General features: G+C 45.0%; 1 protein-coding gene across 6 annotated transcripts in view; it reads left to right on the top strand.

Moving 5' to 3' along the window:
- The window catches only part of LYN (LYN proto-oncogene, Src family tyrosine kinase), a 115,407-nt gene that overhangs the window by 79,557 nt on the left and 14,048 nt on the right, over positions 1–21,802 (top strand). For all 6 annotated transcript variants that reach the window (XM_072734708.1, XM_072734711.1, XM_072734707.1 and 3 more), the window contains exon 10: positions 59–135. In XM_072734708.1, the coding sequence (XP_072590809.1) occupies positions 59–135 (77 nt within the window). The remainder of the gene's footprint in view (positions 1–58; positions 136–21,802) is intronic.

Below are 21,802 nucleotides of genomic sequence, written 5' to 3'. Positions count from 1 at the left end.
TTTGGCTTTTGGTCTCATGTGTTTGAACTACACTGACTAGTTCCTCCTCTATCAACAGGCAGTTTGCTGGATTTCCTGAAGAGCGATGAGGGGGGGAAAGTGCTGCTTCCAAAGCTAATTGACTTTTCTGCCCAGGTGACGTATTAAAAATCAGGGTGCATGTAAGTTCGCGAAGACCTCCCTGCTTCAGAGTCACGAAGTAACAGGGAGAAGGCATTTTGGTTGGATGTTTCCCAGTAGTGGTTCTGAGAAAAAGACCTTCCAAAGTGCACTTCCTTGCAGACAGTAATGCGTGCTTCACACCGAAGTCATCTGTGTGTGTGTCGAGCTCTGACTTGGATGTCAGCTGCCCTAAAACATGTGAGCCTCTTATACTGGGGTTCACACCTGCTAAGGGCTCTTCACACTTAGCAATGTTCACACCTGCACCAGCTATAGAAACAATGCAGCAGCAGAAGTGGTCCCTTTGTGCCACATCTTGGAGATGCAATCCCATGTGGTCTGAGCACAGCACATTCGAAGTGATGCATGCGTGATATTGGAGTTACTAACCTAAGGTTCAGATGCTTTTAAGTACCTAGTGTTCTTGAAAACAGAGGAACTATATTCTTTTCTTTATCTACCCCCTTCTGATCCTTCCTGATGGATATGCCTTTAGGGTTCTAAGAAATACCCATGTAATGTATAATATTTCTAGCACTAGCCAAAAAGTTGAGAATTTGATTAGTTTGGAATCACACGTTTCCTGAAGTGCATTTAGGGACAGAGGGAAGTTACCCAGAAACCCAGCAAGGTACCTGGTGTGCCAGGGAAATATGCATTGGAACAATGCCAACTACTGACTATTAATAGTCTAATTGTATCTCCTAGTCATCCTCGATAATTTGCTTGTTGTGTTTCTTGATACTGGCCATGGGTAGTTCATGTGGGAACGGCCATGTGCCATAAAGCCAGAAGCAGCACAAGAGATTTCTAGAAGTTCCAGGAAAGGGTCGCCTTTATGATCTTCATTTCTTACTCCCACTTCTTCCCTCAGACTCTCTTTAAGTTGGGAACTTGAGGTGGCCTTCTTGGGAAGATGAGATCAAAGGAATGCCTTAGTATGCAGGTAACATACTAAGATGGGGTCAGAACACATATTCTACAGCAGAGCATTGTGGGCAGAGCTGGTGTTCGATATCCAAACACTAGCGTAGTGTGGCGCCTGGCTTGTGGCTCTGACTCGAGAGCCAGAACCACTCGGGAAGTCTTTTGCCTCTTTGGGTTAATTTGTCCACCCATCAGATGGGAATGGGGATTCCTATTTTCAGGAGATGTTGAGGTCTAATCTAATCACAGATTGCCATGAACATAAGCACTTCAGAGCCTCTTGGTGGAAGCTGAGAGAATCTTCGGGATGACCGTCCCCATTGTTCTGGCAAAGGTGTGTGATGACGTCATCTATCAGCCCCCATCTCATCTACCCAAACTTAACAAGCTTTAGTAGGTTCCTTATCTGAATCAGAAATTTAAAGATGATCTGGAATCCCAATATCTAGTATGGAATGAAGTAAGATCGCTATGGTAGAAACTGGGAGAAGAGAAAGAGTCCAACAGCCCTGACTTTACTCAGACTCTCTACCCTGGCCCCTGAGAGGCTCTATGGACTCCAGGGTTTCCAGGACTACAGTTTGAAAACCACTGCTCTGCAGTAAGAAGAATGATTACTTGGATGGATGTAGCTCTAGATCCTATGTAGATAGGGAGTCAGAAAGTGGAGAAAATCGATGAACTTGTGTCACACTTGACATTGATAGGCCATCGAGGCCCTCGATCTGGGCAGTGATTTTGGCATCCCCTGTAGATGAGACACTTGAGTATAATGAAGGTTTGTTGCACCCACTTCTCAAGGGGACTGACAGGGATATGGAAAAGTGGGGCCTGTGGCCTAGAGGACTAAGTGGTCATAGTTCAAGTAGAGCTGAGGGTCTGATCTCTGTGTGCCTACAGTTCTCTAGGGTTACATAAAATCTACAATTATATGGAAATTATGCACATCAGGGTATATACTGTACCTAGAGAAGGACTTTATTTTGTCACATTGGTACTTTTTATTTGATTTTGTCCGACATACCTTATAAAACCTTATCTCAACATAGTCAAAGTTTTTAAGGTCCAACTCAGCATCTCTGTATCTGTTCTTTAACTTTGTAAATTCATACTGTTGCTAAAAAAAGGTAACTTTTTCTAACTTAAAAATGAGTTGGGGGAAAAAGTTGCTCTCTTTGTAGTTTAGTTCTAAGGAAGATTATCCTGGAGTCTGGCATTGACCATGACTTTCAAATTGTAGATTCCAGGTGGCTTCAATTGACTCCTCTTGTCAACTGTGATGGGGCTGAAACCCCCTGCCCCCGGTGACAGGAGGGGCCCGGGATAATCGAGGCCACCACCAAACCAGTATTCCAAATCTAACTCCTGCTAGTTAAAGTCTTGTTTCCCTGCCCAGGGTTTCTTGCCCAGCAGTGACCACTGGGTTGAACTGGTGAGACATCTAGTCTAAGTGCATGGATGGTAAGTGTCAGCGGGAGAGTCAGCAGGTCAACATCACCCAGAATGTCACTCAGCATGTGATTTTTCACAAAATTCTTTTTTTGTAACCACATAGGATCTCCTTTTGAGTTCATCTTTTTTCATGGTGCAAACTTCACCCAGACTCTTTCCCAAGCCTTTGCTCCAGGAGACCCATTTCCTTCTGATACCACATGCTGCCCCACCTTTGACTATCATCTGCTTCATTTGCTTGTGACTTTTCTTGTTATGATATCGATAACATGGGAAGAAGTCCTGAACCTTGGCATCAAGGAATGGGGTCTGCACGCCTCACTTTCAGTCTGAAACCATGTACCTGATGCATTGGCACGTTCCCACTGTGATACTGTCGATTCGCTTTGTGCCTGGCACTGCCAACACTCCTCTGAAATTCTCTTTAGATACAAAAAGTCGTCTCTGAATTTTTCCCCCTCTCCTCTCCATCCTGTGCCACCAGTTAGCTCTGCCACTTCTCCATAGTGAGTAAGAAGAGAATAATAAATATTAATAAAGCTGGCCCAAGGTGCTAGAAGAGACCTGGTGCCCACATACTTCATAATCCATCCTTTCTATACCTTCTTTCCTTGACTCTTTAGAGTGGGCAGAGAGTAAAGCCGGAGATACAGGTAAGTCTGTATTTGACTCTCAACAAGGGCAGGCAGTAGTGTGTACTTTGTTCTGTTAGCATTGTTAAGAGCAAAGAGCACAAGAGGGTATAATGAAATTCAGCTATTTTTCACAAAGAGGGGTTGAGAATGAAAGAAACCAGCTTACTTAATCTGTCTCAGAAGGATGAAGGAACAGGGGTGAGGGACAGCACTGGGACTTTTCCCACAGCTTCTCACCAGTCTCTTCTTCCCTCTCCTCACAATCTACTTCCCCAAGTTCTGCTTTCCCCTCACCATCCTCCTCTTACACCAGTCAAGACAGGAAGTGGGTGAGGGTGCATGACAGCCTCTCGGTTCATGTGAGAGCTGATTTCATCACTTCCTGTCTCAGGATGAGTCCTAAAAAGCTCTTTTGAGCCCAAGTGTGATTTACGCCTTGCAGCCTGTCTCTTGGCTCACTGGCCTTCCTCCGCATTTAATGGAGAGGGAGAAATCCCAATTAAAGTAGCTCTCCCAGTGCTTTCCCTCTTGTATGAAATGAAGGGATGCTCTGCTCTTTGTGCTAACATTGGAAAATTACCCCTTTGCGGAAGAAGTTTGGTGCCTTCAGAGCAGAGACTACATAATTCCCTCCCAGCCTTTGCCGCCTGTGAGAGGAGAAAAATGAACTTGAAATGACAAGGATTGGCATTTGTGAGGACTCCCTGGCACGGAAGTGGAGTCGGTATCGTAGCCTTGTACAACTTAGAGGACAGACGTTGAGAAATTCACAGTTGCAAGATGGTGGCCAGAGAAACCCTCTTGGGATTCAGGACAAGTAAACCAAAGCGTGTCTGGCTTTTTGGTGGCAACATCGCTGAAGGGCAAATATTACCAAAAACGAAATGGACAATTGTGTGTGAGTAAAACTGCAGGAGAAACAGAAAAGTCAAAGTTAGTGTTACATTCATGGCAACAAGTACCCTTTTTTAACTCCTTCCAGTTGATAAAGCCTTTCTACGTCCATTTTCTAGTTTGAGCCCAGAAAGCATTTATATCATAATTTACTACATTTTACAATTGAAGAAGTGACCTTGGGTTTGTCCAAGGTAACAGAGCAAGTGGCTGGAAGTGCTGGACTTGGTCCTGAGTCTTCTGACTTTAGATAACGTCTTTCCTCTGCATTGTCTCACACTTGCATTCCAAGATCAGAGTTGCTCTTAAGATCGTTTTGTACCTGACACATCGCTGATAATGCATGTTTACCCCTTAATGGATTTTGCTTATCAGAATTGATGATATCCAGCAATTCCCCCCTCCAAAAAAAAATCTCTATTGCCAGACAGATATTTCTTTCCTTTTTTTTTTTTTTTAAGATTTTATTTATTTATTCATGAGAGAGAGAGAAAGAAGCAGAGCAGACATAGGCAGAGGGAGGAGCAGGCTCCATGCAGGGAGCCCGATGTGGGACTTGATCCCGGGTCTCCAGGATCATGCCCTGGGCCGAAGGCAGGCGCTAAACCTCTGAGCCACCCAGGGACCCCTAGATCTTTGTTTCACATAGTGATTATGCTCAACCATATGCCCAACGCCCCATCCATGACATTTAAGCCACATTTTGAATTGGAATTTGGCAAACTGAGGAAGGCCAGAAATCTGTATAATTCTCAACCTTTTTGAGTAAGAAGGCCACTTGCCATTTAACTACCCCCTCATTAGAGTATCTGCTGACTGAGAAAACAAGACATAGACTGGGAATCTCTTGCAGTAACTCTAGGTTGGGACCCACTCATCTCTTGGTGGTAAATGAGTGTCTGGAGGGAACTTGCTGCAGAAGTCTCTAGAGTATTTGCCAATATCGTCAGGTAATGTGTCTCCTCATTCTACCTCTTTGTAAAGAACGTAAAAGATAAGTTAGGTTCTCATTCTGCAACTCATGGCTACCCCAGCCCCCCTTCCCCCACCATGATATAATGAAGCAGCTACTTTATTTTCTAAACCTTTATTAATCTACCCTTGATTGATAGTGTCGTCCCATTTAATTTACTTAAACTGGAGGAGGAATTGCATGGAGATATTGAATCAGATCCAGTGGCAAGGGAAAACCTCAGACTTGGTATGCCCTGTGTCCAGGAGGCCAGATCTCCTTTCCACTCCATATTTGGTCTCACTTCTTTACCCCAGAATTCTCACACATGACTCTGTATGGAGGCCCCACATTGCCAACTCTTCTTTCAAGCATGGAAGCCTCCTCAGGGGGGGGAAAGGCTGGCACAGAAGAGATAATTAATTCTAGAAAATAATCTGAGTGGCTCGCTACGCTGGCTGGGGTGTGTGGTAGTCACCCAGGATGCATTACGAAGGAGCCATGGCAGGGAACGTAAATCCCAATATAATATATGGAGACGGTGGCTAAGTCTTTGTACAGAATATGAGAAACATCACTCTCATTTTATAAACTGAGCTATTGATGATGTTAATAGTGGGGAAGGCATTGAGCTGAGGCCTGGAAAACCTACTCCTGCCTGGGAACAATCATTTCAGGGGCCTAGTCCTCATCTGTAAAATCAGAGAGACAGGTTAGGTTTCCCGCAGCATGATGTTTCAACTCTAAAACGCCACGACTAAGAAAATCTACCAAGAATATCTATGTGAATCATTATCTGAAAGTGTCATTAATGATTTTGGGTGTGTTCAGATGACACTGATATAAGACCTTGATATATTGCTGTAAATAAAGGAATATGAATGTTTCACAGGGCTACAGTACCCGGGCGGCAGGAGTGTAAATGGTCTCTATCTGTTTTGCATAGTGAGTTTTAAGTCTGAGACTTCAACTTTGACTATGAAAACTTGCAAAATGGGCAAATGAAACTAAAGGTACTGTCAGAATTGCAAAACTGGATCATATGCAGTTTCCTTCTGAAAAAGTTGAAAGAATGGGAAACTGTCATTTAAAAATAGTATCAAATGAGAACTCTCTTTTTCCCCACTTTGGTAGGTGGGGGTAGGACTGTTTAGCGGGCTTAGGCAGAGGAACCATGACTGGCTGTTTAAAATAGCAGAGAGGGCAGACGATGTTATTCTTGTTTCAATTTTGATTAGAAAACTTTCTAGCAGCCGTCCAAAGCTTTAAGCTAATATAAAGGGGAGGAGGTGGTACTTCTGGTCTGCAGGCCAGATCTTCCTCTTATCTCAATATTATTTTGTCCTGGGGGTGGCAATTTCTGGTCGGTGCTACTGTAAGTCACAAAAATAATTTCCTCTTTAGGGACTCAGCATGGAAGCCTACAAGGCCACAATTAAATAAAAGTAGTTCAGGAGTAGACAGAGTTTATTACCAGCTGCTCACAATTTTAAAATGTAGATGGGAGCACTTTGAAAGGAGTAGCAGAGTGTGAATTCCAATTGATCTTTGTCCAAAGCCCGTGGCTTGCTTTCCCCATGTTCCACTCACCCTCTTGGGACACTGCCCTCTTTTTCACCCACAAACGTGTACAGAGCACAGCCTGGCAGATAAGTAACAGCAGTGGATGGCACGCTAGGAATACGGCAGGGCCTTTCTGCGACGGGTGCTTTGGGCTGCTTGCATAGCACAGGCAGCAGGATGGAACCCCGGGGGCGGGGCGGGGGCAGGTGGCAGGGACAGGTAGGCTTCCTGGAGGGGGTGACCTTAAGAGCCAGGGTTAGCCCTGCTAGCCTGAGAGGGTTGGAGGTAAGGAGGAGTCTTGGATGGAAGTTGGTGCATAAGGACACAGAAAAGAGGCACAAGGGGGTACAAATTTGGTATGTGGGAAGAATAGGAGGGGGGACACAACCTTCTTGAATTACATGGGAACAACAGTTCCTTGTTTCATAGATGACTCTGAGGGGCACCTGGGTAGCTCAGTGGTTGAGGGTCTGCCTTCAGCTCAGGTCATGATCCTGGGGTCGTGGGATCGAGTCCCAATCAGGTTTCTCACAAGGAGCCTGCTTCTCCCTCTGCCCGTGTCTCTGCCTCTCTCTGTGTCTCTCTCATGAATAAATAAGTAAAATCTAAGGTAGATAGGGAACATAGATAGATGATAGATGACTCTGAAAAGATATATTTGAGAAAGACAAAAGAGGCTTCTACTCAGCAAATGGCCTCCCAGGAGTTACAGGTCTACCCTTTGCATTTGATTTTACCTTCGGGTGGTTGGTGAGCACTGTTTGTACGTGTGCCTCCGCTCTCACACCCTCACTGGCAGGCAAACATCCTTTCAATGGGGATTTGATGACTTCCCAGGGAGAATGGGTGAAGAGGGCAGAGCCCCAGGGGAAGGGCGGAGGCTAGCCAGGGGGGGGCCAGGAGCCTCATCTGGGGAGACAGCGCTGTAAGGAGGAGGTGGGCACTTGCATCGGAGTTTTGCAGCAGGGAGGTCCCTGCAGAACGTGGCTGGACCTGTCCGTGCAGCGGTTCAGATGGGAGCGCAGCGCCTGGCCTCAGCGCCCTTCTCTGTCCCTGGCTCTCCTCCCCCGCTCCCAGTTCTTGAATCTTTTCCTTTATCTGTACGACTTCCTCTCTAGACCTGGTTGGCTCTTCTTCACCCTCCTGCCTCTCCTCCCAGTCCTCCCTCACCACTCCCTGGCCGCACTCCTAAGTACCTGATTGCTGTCATTACTTAAAGGCAATTGGATAGTCCTTACTTTCAAAAGTAAGTTCATACTGATTTTTTTTCCTGTGAAAGAAAAAAAAAAAGGGAAGAAAATTACTTAAGGAGAGACTTTTCAATGATCTTTAAAAAAAATATGCTTGTGTCGTGTTCTGTAGAAAAAAAGAACTTTCTTCCCTTGTCTTTGAAGCCTTAAGACTGTTACATTGCTCATGAAGTTAGGTAAAATGTAAAAATTGTTTTAAATCGAATCACCAGATGTCACCCCCAATTTAATAAGTCTGTTGTCTTCAGGGTTTATTCTGAGGTCAGTTTGGTGCCTGGAGTGCATTTCCCTGGTGTCACTGTGGTAGCTTTGCAGCCTCGGGCCAGCATGGCAGAGGCCTGCTTTGGTGTCCTCCATGAGGGGTATTGAGTTATCTGATCCCCCTGGTGCAGCTTGGCAGCCAGCCTGAGGGTCCTGCCCGAGGAACCAGGGATGCCACAGGGCTGCCAGAGGGCAGCCAAGCCGCAGATGCCACCATGAGGCCTCACCCCTCCTCATGGGGACACCCCTTTCTGGGAAGCCCCTTGCTTCTCCCCCACCCTCTGCAACCCCCAGAGCTCCTGCCCTAGAGCAGCAGCCAGGGCCAAGGAAGTCATGGAGTCCCCAGGCTATGGGCCTATAGGGACCTCCCAACCTGGCTTCCTCCCACCATCCCCCTGCCTCCACTCCAGGGGCAGCTCCTCAAGCCTCCCTTCTTTCCACCCCCTGCCCTGATAGACAGCTGGTCAACCAACTCTCTCGTTCCTTCTTCTGAAATATATCTCCCTCGCCCCACTCACCGTCAGGTCTCATCTGAACCGTGGTGGCTGGTTGCCTCTTAACTGTGCTGCTGGGCTGGGCGGGTGGAAATTCAGGGCTCCCAGTTACATGTGACTTTCGGGCAAACAAGGAGTCATGTTCTAGGAGCAGTGTCTCCTTTGTAATTTACCCGGCAACCTGTTCGTAGGGTCTCCCTGCCTTCCTCCTCCCACGCTGCATGGAGTAGGCGGGGCCGATGAGATAAATGTATTTGTGCTTTTTTTTTTTTTTATTGTGGTCAAATATACATAACATAAAATATACCATGTTAACCATTTTTAAGTGTGCAGTTCAGTGGCAAGAAGTACATCCACGCTGTTCTGCGACCGTTCCCAATATCCAGCTCCAGAACTTTTCCATCTTCCCAAACTGGAAGTCCCCAGCTGTTGAGCCTCAACTCCCCATGGCCACCTCTCCCAGGCCTCCCGGCCCCCACCCCTTCCTTCCTTCTCTGTCCTTGTGAAGTAGACCGTCTGAAGTATCTCCCCAATAGGGGGACTTTGCATACCTGCTTAGCACCTTTAATGGATTCCCATCCCATTTGCAATATGTCCTGAGGGCCTATGAGTACAACTTCCTGGCATCCTGCCTTCTTCCCATCAGGAGCCCACCAGGCTCTGTGCCATCTTGGTCCCTCTCCTGAGCCCACCCTGGAAGCCACCCCTTCTGTTCCATGCCTCACTGCCCTTGTGTTCGAGGACGTTTCCCCCAACCGTCTGTCCTAAAACTATTCCATCCCAAGCCCTTGCTCACTCCATTCTTCTCTATCTTGGCCTCCTGTTAGTTTCTTTCTTAGCGCTTACTGCAACTTGAATATTTTGATAAGTTCTTGTTTACCTTTGTATCCCTAGCACTGAGTGCCGTGTAAACAGTAGGTGCTCAATAATATTTGTTGAATGACTAGATGGACCAAAGGGCAGTCTGCCCATATTCAGTTTGAGACAATAAATTCTTTATTCTCTGCTTCATAAGCTCTGAAAGAGTGTTTAGAAGAGTACACATTCTGGGTCACTCTTCAGGTGTATTTACCCATAAAGTATTTTCCCGATACATTTATTCTTCCTCTTCCCCCAAGTGTGTTTACATTCCTGCACAAAACTTACCTTGTTGGTCTAAATAGAAGTGAGAAAAGAAGGAGGAAGTAGAATACAAGTATCTGGGCCTTTATACAAAGACAAAGAGCTGCTTTGTTTCTCCTCGTTGTCAGTGGAACAGAGGATGCCAGGAGGAAGGAGAAATGATAAGCGAAACACTTAACACCGAAGCGAGTTGTGGATGCATTTAACTTGGGGAGGGGGGATACTGAGCAGGTTTGTCATCCTGTTGTGTCCTTCAGATCTTTTGGCTCCTTTCCCTGGGGTTGGGGAGAGCCCTGTCTCTGTGCCTGTACCAGCAGCCGGTGGAGGGGAGAGTGCTGGAATTCAAGGGGCGGTGGGGCTGGCTGATTCTTCTCCCAGTGTCAGGGTTTCCAGCTCTTGTTAAGAATTCTAGGCACCTCTCCTCCCGCGTCTAGAACGTGATTGTCTGGGCCACGCTTTTTGTTACAGAAGCGACTACTTGCATGTTTGTTAACAAAGATCATTTTCGTACCTCCTACCTATGGAAGATCCAGGCCTTCGATCCCCCTGCTCCCCCCTCCCCTGCGAGGACCCCCAGCTTTGAGGTCCACCCGCCCTCCCCATTATAGCTGTTCCCGAATCTCTGGACACTTGTCACTGCCTTGCTTCACTGCTTTCTCCCTCCAGCCCCTGGACACCCTGAAGTGGTTTGTAGAGACCTTCAGACTGAGGCCTGTTTCTTGACTTCCTCTCCTCCAGGACTGTCCTCTGTCCTCCATTGCCCCACGAAGGCCACTCCATGCTGAGGACCACCCCTCCACAAGGCCCAGCTGGTCCACCAGCCCCCATCTGTCTTGCCCACCTCCTCCCGCCGGCCCCACCCTGGGACTCCACCTCCAACCATAGCTTCCCAGCCCTTTCAACCCACGGAACGTTCCACTGTTCCCACTTTCCACCTGCCTCGTGCTTCTCTTCTGGCCTGGCCTGGCTTCTGCAGACCCCCTTGGGCCCCTGGCGCTGCCGAGACTCACTGGCTTTCTGCACTTCTGATTCCAAGCCGGTCCCGGAGGCTACACAGCTGTTGGTCACCTCCTTTGTCTCTTCCACCCCCAAGCCTTACCTCCTTCCCCTTCTCTCCCTTGGTGAATGTCCTTGCCGTCTCTTTTGCTAGTAGCAGAAAGCCACCCCGCACTCCCTCCTTCCTGGTGTGACAGCACCCTGCATTGTATACTAGGTCCCATCTCCTGTTGCCATTTCAAGACACTGTTCTAGAAATTCTACGTTAGCATTTTCCCCTCATTTCTGGGCCATTCTCAAAGGAATTATAACAAGTTGTCCCTTTCCTCCATCTCTCTTTCCACCTACCTCCACCTCAATTTTTCTCCTCCTCCCCTCTTTTTTAAAGATTGTATTAATTTATTTGACAGAGAGAGAGAGAGAGAGCACAAGCAGAGGGAGGAGCAGAGGGAGAGGGAGAAGCAGGCTCCTCTCTTAGCAGGGAGCCCAATTTGAGGCTCAATCCCAGGACCCTGAGATCATGACTTGAGCTGAAGGCAGATGCTCAACCGACTGAGCCACCCAGGTACCCCAAAACTCAAATTTTTAAAAGTATTTTGTTGGAGTTGAATTACAGCACATGTGGCCATATATTTTCTCCAGCTCTCAGCTGACATGGGCTATGTCTGTTTGCTGATGTGCTCTCTTCTCTCTGCCCCATGAGGAAGTAAACTCCACAGGTAGGGACTATGTTTATTGCCCACAGGCCCAGGCTCCTAGCGGGCAGGCTGGACTCCGTGTAAATAAATAGAAGATGGTCCTTGGGCTAATGGAAGATCTTGCCTCAGAACGACATTGATCTTCAGTCTTTTAATGTGCTAAGTGTGTCCTCTGGGTGTGGCATCCTAGTGAAGCTACAAGTGACTGGACACTCAATTACACCTCCAGCTGCTTTATGTTAACTTGTGGCATATACATGTATGATACGATGATATAAATGTGAATGTGTACTTAGTAAATAATCCTGGAGGTCTTTTAAGGTTCATATAGCACAAAACAAGTATTCATGCTCTGGGATATTCTGAGAAAATGTGATCTGTATCAGATCTCACTTGTTTTTAAGTAGACTTTTTTTTTTCTTATTAGAAGTCAATGCATACTTATGATAGAATTTTTGAAAAAAAATGGTATTCAGAACGTAGCATTCTGTTATAAGCATTTTGTGTGTTCTTATGCTATATTTCAGTTTTATTTTATTTTATGATTTTTTAAGCATAATATTGATAATGGATTGAAAAAGAAAAGGTGAATTATACTATAGCTTAGAAACTAAAACCCTCTTACCCCGATTTCTTGGTCCCAATTTTAACAATCCTAAGGCATATTTCCAGGTACCAGCATAGATTATGGCCATTCCTCCCCACCCCCCATGGAAATACACGATACGTATTATGCTGCAATTCTATAGCTTAACATATCTGGGCTATTTTTCATATCAGTGCAGAATGATCCTCCTCATTCTTTTAAAGCTACTTATTTCTGCTCCTGTGTAGCTGTCCTGTGATTCATTTAACCATTGCCTTATTGATGGACATTTATGTTATTTTCTAGGGATTTTTTGGTTTGGTTTAGTTTTTACTGTAAGAAACAGTATATAGTGAAGACCCTTCTCTACATGTTTGTATATTTGTGCAAGTGTGTGTAAATGATAAATTGTGGGGGCACCTGGGTAGCTTAGTAGGTTAAACATCTGCCTTTGGCTCAGGTCATGATCCCAGGGTCCTGGGATCAAGCCCTGCACCGGGCTTCCTGGTCAACAGAGAACCTGCTTCTCCCTCTCCCACTCCTTCCACCTGTGCTCTCTCTCTGTCAAGTAAATACATAATATCTTCAATAAATAAATAAATAAATGATAAATTGTAGGTTGTAGATCTACCAAAAGAGTGTATACATTTTAAATTTTGATAGTTATTCCTGAAAGTCTTTCTAAAAAATGAGAGTACCTTTTGCTTCATCCCCTTGCCCAAACTGGGTATTGTTAACATTCTCTAATCCAATCTGACAGATTTAGCATTCATTATTATATCTATACTTATTTAATGTAGATGAGGTCAGACATCTTTTTCTATATTTATCTTTTGCAGCTGATTTTTCTGGGAACTCTTTCTTTAAACTTTTATTCACTTTTTTTCAATTAGCTCATCACCATCCATTTTATTTATTTCTAATTACACATTAGGCTTGTATCGTATGTGCTGTTCTGTATGTATTGAACTGAATATTATAATTTTTCATTTTATTAAAAGTCTTTCATAAACGTATACGTCTTTACAATACAATATTCTATCCTTATGATTACATCATGATTTTCTAACATTCTCTAATAGATCAACCTATGAAGAATCTCTACTTCTTCACTAATAAAAATAACAATACAAAACATTCCTGTGAACAAACCTTTACTTATTTTATTTCCTTACTTTAGAACCCCTGCCACCAGTAGCCAGATAACAAGATCAAAATATGGATGTTTGTACGTCTCTCAACATTCACAACTTGTTTTCACCAAGCAAAATTTGGCATTGAGTAGAGTGAGTTGTTTCTCAATTTGAGACTCTCTGGGGTTGGTTCACATTCTGCCTCAGAGACAATCTGTATTCAAGCTCAGAAAAAGGAGTCATTGGTTTTTTTTCTCTTTTCCTGCCTCACTAGGGTAAGTCATGAACTATTTGCTTCTTTGTCTTTTCAAAGCAGGAGCATGGCTCATTAGCCACAGATGAAGGGATAGTTCATTTAGATCATAGTGGCAGCAGCGAAATTGATGTAGAAGAGAGGACAGTAGGCCGAGGAGATATTGAATCTCCAAGTGTCATTTATTCACTGCCCTGTCCTGAGTGTACAGAAGTAGAGAGTCTTTTTCAAGACGGGGAGGGTGGGGGAGTCTTTGGCAGATCATTGCTGTACACTCCCGGGCAGTTGGTGTAAGGGAGCGAGCTCGTCATGCTGAGTGCAGGCAGAGTCCGGAAGTTAGCTTCTGCCAAGGTTGGTGGCAGCCACTCAGCAAAAGGGAGCCGGCTTGCTGAAGGCTGCCAGCTGGCATATCTTGGGCTGCACTTCCATCCTGTGCCGGCAGCTTCCCGCCACTTGTCCCTTGGCTCTAAAGGATCAGCTCTCCTATTTGTCATATCACTATTTGGAAGCAAATCTGGATTTTTTGGACTTTCTATTATTAATAATAGTATACTAATGAGACTAATAATAGCCTTGCATCAAGCATTTTTCCATTCTCCTTTTCAATCTCATCTGGACGTTACCAGGTTGATACTGTTATTATCACCATTTTGCAAAGTGGAAAACTTGAGGCTTCGAGAAGATACTCACCTCATTTTCTATAAAACCAAACGGCGTCATTCTGAAGTTTCTGATCCCTAGTCACAACAGTCGAACTATGTCCTGAGGCAGGATCGATAATCCCTCTACTTCCTGCTGATCCCTAGTCAGGTATTCACATCATGGTCAGGTTTATCTGAGGTTGGACAGAGGAGCTGTCGAAGGGGAAGAAGTGATGTGGGAGGAGCTTTGTCTGCCTCCCAGTTTGGTCTGGTCCCGCCCAGGTGTGCAAGTGGGTGCTCCCATCTGGTGTGCCACCATGAGCTGCCACACATCGCCTTGATTGGAAGTTGCCTTGCACAGGTGGGGGGTGGGGGGGTGCTCTGCTGACTGCTCTCCCTACAGCAAAGAGCCTTCGCTAGGTGCTCATCCTGCTTTCCTACACTGGGAGGCTTCCAGTAGTCATATGTGTATGTTGGGGGTGGGGGTGTAAAATATACAGAACATGAAACTCACCATTTTGATCACTTTTAGGTGCACAGTTCAATGGTAATAAGTACATTCATGCTGTTGGGCGATCATTACCACCGTCCATCTCCAGAACTTTTTTCATCTTGCAAAAATAAAACTATATCCATTAAACAACTCTCCATTCTCCCTCCCACCAGCCTTTTACAATCACCTTTCTTCTTTCTGTCCCTATGAATTTGACTACTCTTAAGTACACAATATGAGTGGAATCGTACAGTATTTGCCCTTTTGTGACTGGTCTATGTCACTTAACATCATGCCCTCAGTTTTCATCCATGTGTCAAAATGTCATTCCTTGGAAGTCTAAGTAACATCCCATTGTATGTATAGATCACATTTTGTTTATCCATTCATTCATCAGTGGACATATAGGTTGCTTCCACCTTTTTGATTATTGTAAAAACAAAAGAAAAACTATTGCTACTATGAACAGGGGTGTACAGATATCTGTTATATATTATACAAACATCTGCTTTTAATTTGGGGGTGGTTTATACCCAGAAGTGAAATTGATGGATCACAGGGTAATTCTGTGTTTGTATGGTAATTTCTTTTAAGAATACCCATTCTGTCTTCGTATGGTTGCACCATTTTACATTCCCACCAGCAGTGCACAAAGGTTCCAATTTCTCCATATTCTCACCAACACTTGTTATTTTGTTTCTTTGTTTTTTCTTTTGCTTGTTTGTCTTTATAATAGCCATCCTAATGCATGTGACGTAGCCCAACAAGTTTTCAGAACATCTATGGGAATTACTTGAAAAATCTGTCTTCCTTTTTTGCTACAGATGTGAATCTCCTTTATGGAAATCTACTGATTTGAATATGATATTCAGTGACATTGTGAATGTCTCCCTGAGACAATCTTGCATACTGTTGGATGGATTAAATTTTGACCAGTCATAGGAACCTCACGAGCCCTAGGTTTGCATATGCCAAACTGCCCTCATCTTTGAGCTTTGAAGGTGGTCTGACAGACTGTGCAAACTTGGCCACTTTTTAAATTATGTTGTTTTTCTATTTCTATTTCTCCCTCCTTTTACCTGCCTGTGAGCATTCCACTGTTTGTACCTCTTTGTAAAGGAAGAAGCCAGTCTGGATGAATGGTTAAGAGCACAGGTGGTGGAACCAGCCAGGCTTGGGTTCAAATCCAATTTTATCCAGGAAAACATTACCTTCTCTAAGACTCAGCTTCCTCATCTTCACCACAAATACTGCCTGCCTCATAGGCTTGTTTTAAGGATTATCAGTGCCTACCCAGGTGCCTGGGCAGAGTAAGCAGCCAATGCATGGTAGCTATAATCATCACCATCATCACCGTCATCAAAGTAATACCATTCACTACTTCTTAGCAGTTTCACTTGGAAAAGGAGAGTAAAGAAAAACATTATAATAACCAAATAAAGCTAAAACAACATTTCTGAAAAATTTTCATCCCAAAGCAGAGCAAAGAATGAGCTCTCTCTTCCATCCCTTCCTCTACCAAATTACAGGCTAAAGAGTGTAGGACTCCAGAATGGAAAGATCAATGAATATTAATAGAAAAGTGTTTCTACAGAAGCTATCAAGTGCTTTAAAACAAATACTGTCATATTTGGAGTACAGAGATGAGTTCTTACTTAAGCTTTCTTTTCAGAAGTTCCCCACTGTCTTTGCATTCTGCTTTTCTGTTGTCATTAAATGGTCTTTAGGTAAGTTAGGATTGACTCTGGGGGTTTGTTATAAAAGGCTCTTCACACAGACTGTAGGTTTTACCCAATTGCCACTCATTTGTTCCATTCCAACTTACTAATATTATCATTATTTCACATGCTTCCTAGGACTTTTGAAAGTAATTAGTTATTTGAATTCTATTTTTCCAGAGTGTAGGAAGGAAATACATATCTAAAGAATGAAGTTATCGATGCCTACTAGGACGGGTAAATCTATAAGAAAACCAGATTTTTATTCTTTTCCTGCCTTTTGGCACTTTTCTTGTTTAATTTCTCTCATCGCTTGTCTAGATGACAAATGTTTTCCAACCAGCCAATTCTAAGACAGGTTGTATTTTCAGTTCCAGATTCTCATTTAGGCTGGAACTTCCTGGGGTAGATTTTAGCTTTGCTTGAGAGATCTCATTGAGTCCCTCAATTAGGTTCCTTTCATTCCTTTATTCCCTCCATCATCTGACTCAAATGTAGGCTTCTTCTCATTAAAATAAAAAATAACTCACTGAGCAAGATAGCTTGTTATTTGCCAATTTCTCAGACAAGTGATAGTAATTAGGTTGAATACAGGAGCACCAGAGCAAGACTTCCAGAGCAAGGCAGTCCACACAAACATTTTGTTATTTGTCCAAAGCGTCACTCAGATTCTCTGGTGAAAGCAGCCCAGTGTGTGTGCCAAGCAAACCATCCATAGAGCACAGGCTTGGGAAGGGCTGCTGAAGGCTCAGAGCATCTGAACGGGGGAGAACCTGCTGGAAGCTGGGGTGTACTTACTGTGTGGGATGCTGGGTTGACACGTTTCTGATTGGACTTCTAAAAAAAAAAAAAAAACAGAAAAAGATGAGTGACCTCTCATCTAACAAGGACAGTCGTTGCTAACAAGGACAGTCACTTGTCAGGAGGATTATTTGAACTCTGCTTTGGTATGTAAAAACATAATTGAGATTCTTTTTTTCCCTCTAGAGTTGTATTCCACATAAAATAAGCCCACTGATCATTTACCAAGGGGCTGTGGCCTTAGGTATTTCCTGCCCCAAGCAGAACTGTACTGAGACCGCCCCCCCCCCCCCCCCAGTTGACCCCCTGGCAACTTACTTCTCAGTAAATTTATTTGATAGTGGAAGCTGTGGATCACTCAGAGAGCAGGAGTCATTTTGCCTTCCTCAGAGTAACCCAGGCAGGGGTGTGTGAAAAGGGTCTGCTGAGCTGCCTGCAGTGTTTACTCCTCATTTTGGGAAAAGAAACACAGACTTTCTATCTAAACATTAATATTGGAGAAGGAATTTAAATGAGTTAGCTCAGTCCAAATGCTTCTGACAACTTTGGTCTGATTTCTGACCTTGTACCCTGGGGAAATAATGTATCTGCAAAGTAATTAGGACTCTAGATTTTGTGTTCCGTCCCCACTTTGTGTATCATAAGTGTGCACATGTGCATCTATGTGTGTATACGTGTATGTGCATAGTGGAAAATGATGAGCAGAGGGAGCAGAGGCTGTAATGCTTTACAAAATGCTGGTATTCTGAAAACTTGCCATATGCTTGTATGTATTCGTGTGTGTGCATGTGGGGGTATGTAAAATCACACCTGTAGATATGAATATACCATAAAATAGGCACACGCCGGCAACACTACCATGTAGAATATGCCTGCAAGAGCCCTCTGACATGCCGATGAAGGTCTGCAATCCACCCCTGATCCAGCTCTCTCACCAGCCAAGACCACTGGGTCACCTCCACCTGGAAGGCATGACACCTTCTAACTTGTGGGCCACGGAGGGTAAGCACTTCCTATATCACATCAGCAGCAAAGGAGGCAGGCCAGCATATTGGTGGTCAGATCATTCGATCATGCCTTCTGTCTACGGTTGCACATGTTATGTTTAGCCCCTTCGTTTCCCCCGTGTTTGAAAGCTGATTGGCAGACACCGGATGACCAATTTCTTTTCTTCTGACAGTACATTCAAAAGGCGTCTCTGAAAAACTTGCATTGCATGGGACTGGAAGTCTGCTTCTTTAGCATTTAGCAAGATAAGACAGTCCTATAACTTGGGAAACAGTGTTTTTAATATCACCCCTGTGCCTAGAACTTTTACCAGGTTCTAGATGCCTGGAACTTCACCAGAGCCCATGTGGGTTACTGGCTTAGGGTCACTAACTTAATAATCCTCTCAGCCCTCCCAGGACAGCAGAACACAACACACACATACACACACACAACCCATAGGGAGAAATGTCATCATCATATATTTCCACTGAAGGTACAAAAAGAGGAACCAAGAAATGTACATTCGCCATGCTATCTGAGCTGAAGAACATGAGAAATGCAAAGCACATCTAAACGTAAATTAGTGAGCTTTAAACCAGGAGTAGGAAAACATTGCTAACATTATCTTCTTACATGATTGTTCTCAGTTTAGGTAATGGGGGCGCTTTTTATTTCAAATTTCCAGTAGACTCTCTCATGCAGAGTTAAGAACCAGCACCTGAACATGAGAGACATGGTTAATTATTTCGTTGGCCTAAGCAGGAAGTCTACAGAGTCCATGTGTTTGTACATCACCAGGCCTGGTGTTATGAGGCTGCTGTGGTCCAGGATGAAGGGGACTCTTCATATGATTTAAACCATAAAGATCAGATCAGTTTCCCAAGCCCTCTAAGTCATGGCACAGCCCCAGAACCATGAGATAGAAGGAGATAGGCCTTTATCCCCAAGCTGTGAGGCTGAAGGATACTCTCCCTGAGTGACAGGAAAAACAGAAGCTCATGACACATATTTCAAGCTGTTGGTTAATGAGGTCTTCAGCCAAGGCATTCCCAGCCCCTTGTCATCTGGCCCTGGACCTTAGCCTGCTCCTACATGACGCCTCCCTCCTGACCTAGGCTCTCTACTGCCAGCCATGCACGTATTGCTCCTTCTATTGCTTGAGCTGAGTTATATAGTAGCTTCCTTTCCCAAGCATTGTGAGGACAGCAATCCACTTGTGAGGTTGTAGGTATGTGTTGAGACCAAGAACTCATTCCAATGTATGTAGAACTTTTTTTTTTTAAGATTTTATTTATTTGAGAGAGAGAGAAATAACATGGTGGGGGGGGATGGCGGGAACAGGGAGAAACAGACGCTCCACCAAGCAGGGAGCCCGAGGTGGGGCTCAATCCCAGGACCCAAGGATCATGACCTGAGCCAAAGGCAGAGGCTTAACTGACTGAGCCACCCAGGTGCCCCCTATGTAGAACTTGGAATCCTAAAATAGTTTAAGCTTAAAAGTGGATGATCTAGTGCAGTGCTTCTGACACTTTAATGTTCATGCCCATCACCCAGAAATCTTGTTGAAATTCCGATTCTGAATGAATAAATCAAGGTCAGAATCCAAAATGCCATACTTCTCCCAAGCGCCCACATGATGTTGAGGCTGCTCCAGGGCCAAAGGGCACACTTAGAGTCACAAGGGCCTAGGGCGGTCCTCCACCCGGACTGCATGTTGGAATCACCTGTGGAGGCCTCATTCCTATAGATTCAGGTTTAATTGGCTGAGGGCGGGGCACCTGGGTGGCTCATTCTGTTGGCTGTCTGCCTTCAGCTTGGGTCCTGATCTCAAGGTCCTAGGATCGAGCCCTGCATCTGGCTCTCTGCTCAGCAGGGAGTCTGCTTCTCCCTCTCACTTTCCCTCTGTGCTCTCTCTCAAATAAAAATTTTAAAAAATAATAATAATTGGTTGAGGGTGAGGCCTAGGTAGGGCAGTATTTAAAGATCCCCAGAGATACAGCCAGAGTTAAGAAATATTAGCATAGGGTCTAGGACTTAATTTAACTGCTAAATGCACAGAAGGGACATTAAGTTTATTTCCAAACCATTGCACTAACCTGTGGTGTGACTCTGGGAAAGAAATGTCCTTTCAGCCTCATCAGAGTTCTAAGGGGAATGACAGTTAACTGATCTTTTAAAATAAAATAACATATAGGTCATTAAAATCTACCAGCAAGAATGAGAGAGATGTGGATAGTTGGCGCCACATCCTAGAGGCTCTGTCAGCGGTCCAGTCCCTAGTGGGGTGTCCAGGGCAGGTTCCTGAGGGCTACTGCCAACTTCCAGTGTAGGCTCAGGTTGACATCGCAGCCAACTTTGGCTCTGGGGTTCCCGAGCAGCTTGTATGTAGCTATTGGAATGTGACCTGAAGGCCCAAGGACAGCCATGTGCACAACCCTACACCTGCCCCAAAGGATTGACATTCCTGCGGGGACCATAGGTAAACAGACGAGGGAGCCCTGGGACCACCCACATTCACGGGTGGGAGTCACATAAGGCTCCTTAGAGGATGTGACGTCTCCACTGAGGCCTTCAGAATAAGTTGCTGGGCCGAAGGGCCTAGAGTAAATGTTCCACGGCAAGCAGAGGAAGCTCTGGAACCAGGCTTCAGGACAGGAGCTGGTCACAGTGAAGAGGCATGAGGGCTGAGCAGGGGTTAGGTCATACAGGGCCTCTGTGGCAGTGTTGAGTTCAGACATTGTCTTGAGACGAATTTATTTTGTGTGTGTTTTTAAAAAATATTTTATTTTATTTATTTATTTCTAGAGAGAGAGCATAAGTAGAGGGGACAAGCAGAAGGGAAGTGCGAAGCAGACTCTGCACTGAGCAGGGAGCCTGATATGGGGCTCCAACCCGGACTCCAGGATCATGACCTCAGCCAAAGGCAGACACTGCACCGACTGAGCCACCCAGGCGCCCCTGAGGCTAGTTTTAAGCAGGAAGTGACCTGCTAGGGCTTGCACAGAGGACTAAAGTATTCCTGTCGAGGGACACGATAGCCCAGACAGTTGCAGAGCCGAGGCTGGCCAGGCCAGCCAGGCAGGGACCTGACTCCAACATGCCCCAAGCAGGGCCATGTAGGCTGGGTCTTCTGCACTTGACCTGCCCTGCTCCGGGGCGACACACAATACTCTTGCTTGGAAAAGCCATGCAATATTTAATTGCCATTTCTACAAAAGAAAAAGATCAGACCTCTTTTGTTCCTTCTAATGTATGATTTTCTCTGTTCAAAACTGCCCTAGTGTGTGCTAATTATTAGACGCCAGACTTTTTGTGGCCACAAACACATGATCTGCCAAATTCCTGCAGCAGTGTGCTGGCAACACACTATTCTGGTAGTGTTGAAAACCCAGTGCATTTCCTAAAGCCTTTCTGAGAAGGTTTGGTGACAAGGTGGGGGGTTCTGATAGATACACATAAAGACAGAAGAAAGGAACAAGGTGTGGCTTCTGGCTTGGAGGTGTTTACTGTCTGGCAGGCAAAACAACAATAAGTTCATGAAACAGCAGAAAAATAAAGACTGAGCTATGATCAGTAGGTGCAGATAGTTTTTGTACAAACTGACCGTGGAGGGTGGGCACAGGGTGAGGAGAGGTCTTCCGGGAGCAGTTCAAGGAAGCCTGGTAAACCTCGGATTGGCCAAGAGAAGGGAGGAAAGGTGGTCCAGGTGAGGGTCAAGGTGAAGCATAGCCAGCAATAAGGAGCTCTGCCTCTGTGAAGCAGCGTGGCCTCGCTGAAAGGG

Source organism: Vulpes vulpes, chromosome 13 (genome assembly GCF_048418805.1).
Source record: "Vulpes vulpes isolate BD-2025 chromosome 13, VulVul3, whole genome shotgun sequence".
In the NCBI taxonomy this organism is placed as follows: Eukaryota; Metazoa; Chordata; class Mammalia; order Carnivora; family Canidae; genus Vulpes; species Vulpes vulpes.
The sequence above is the reverse complement of the archived record's forward strand: the minus strand, read 5'-3'. Positions and strand labels throughout refer to the sequence as shown.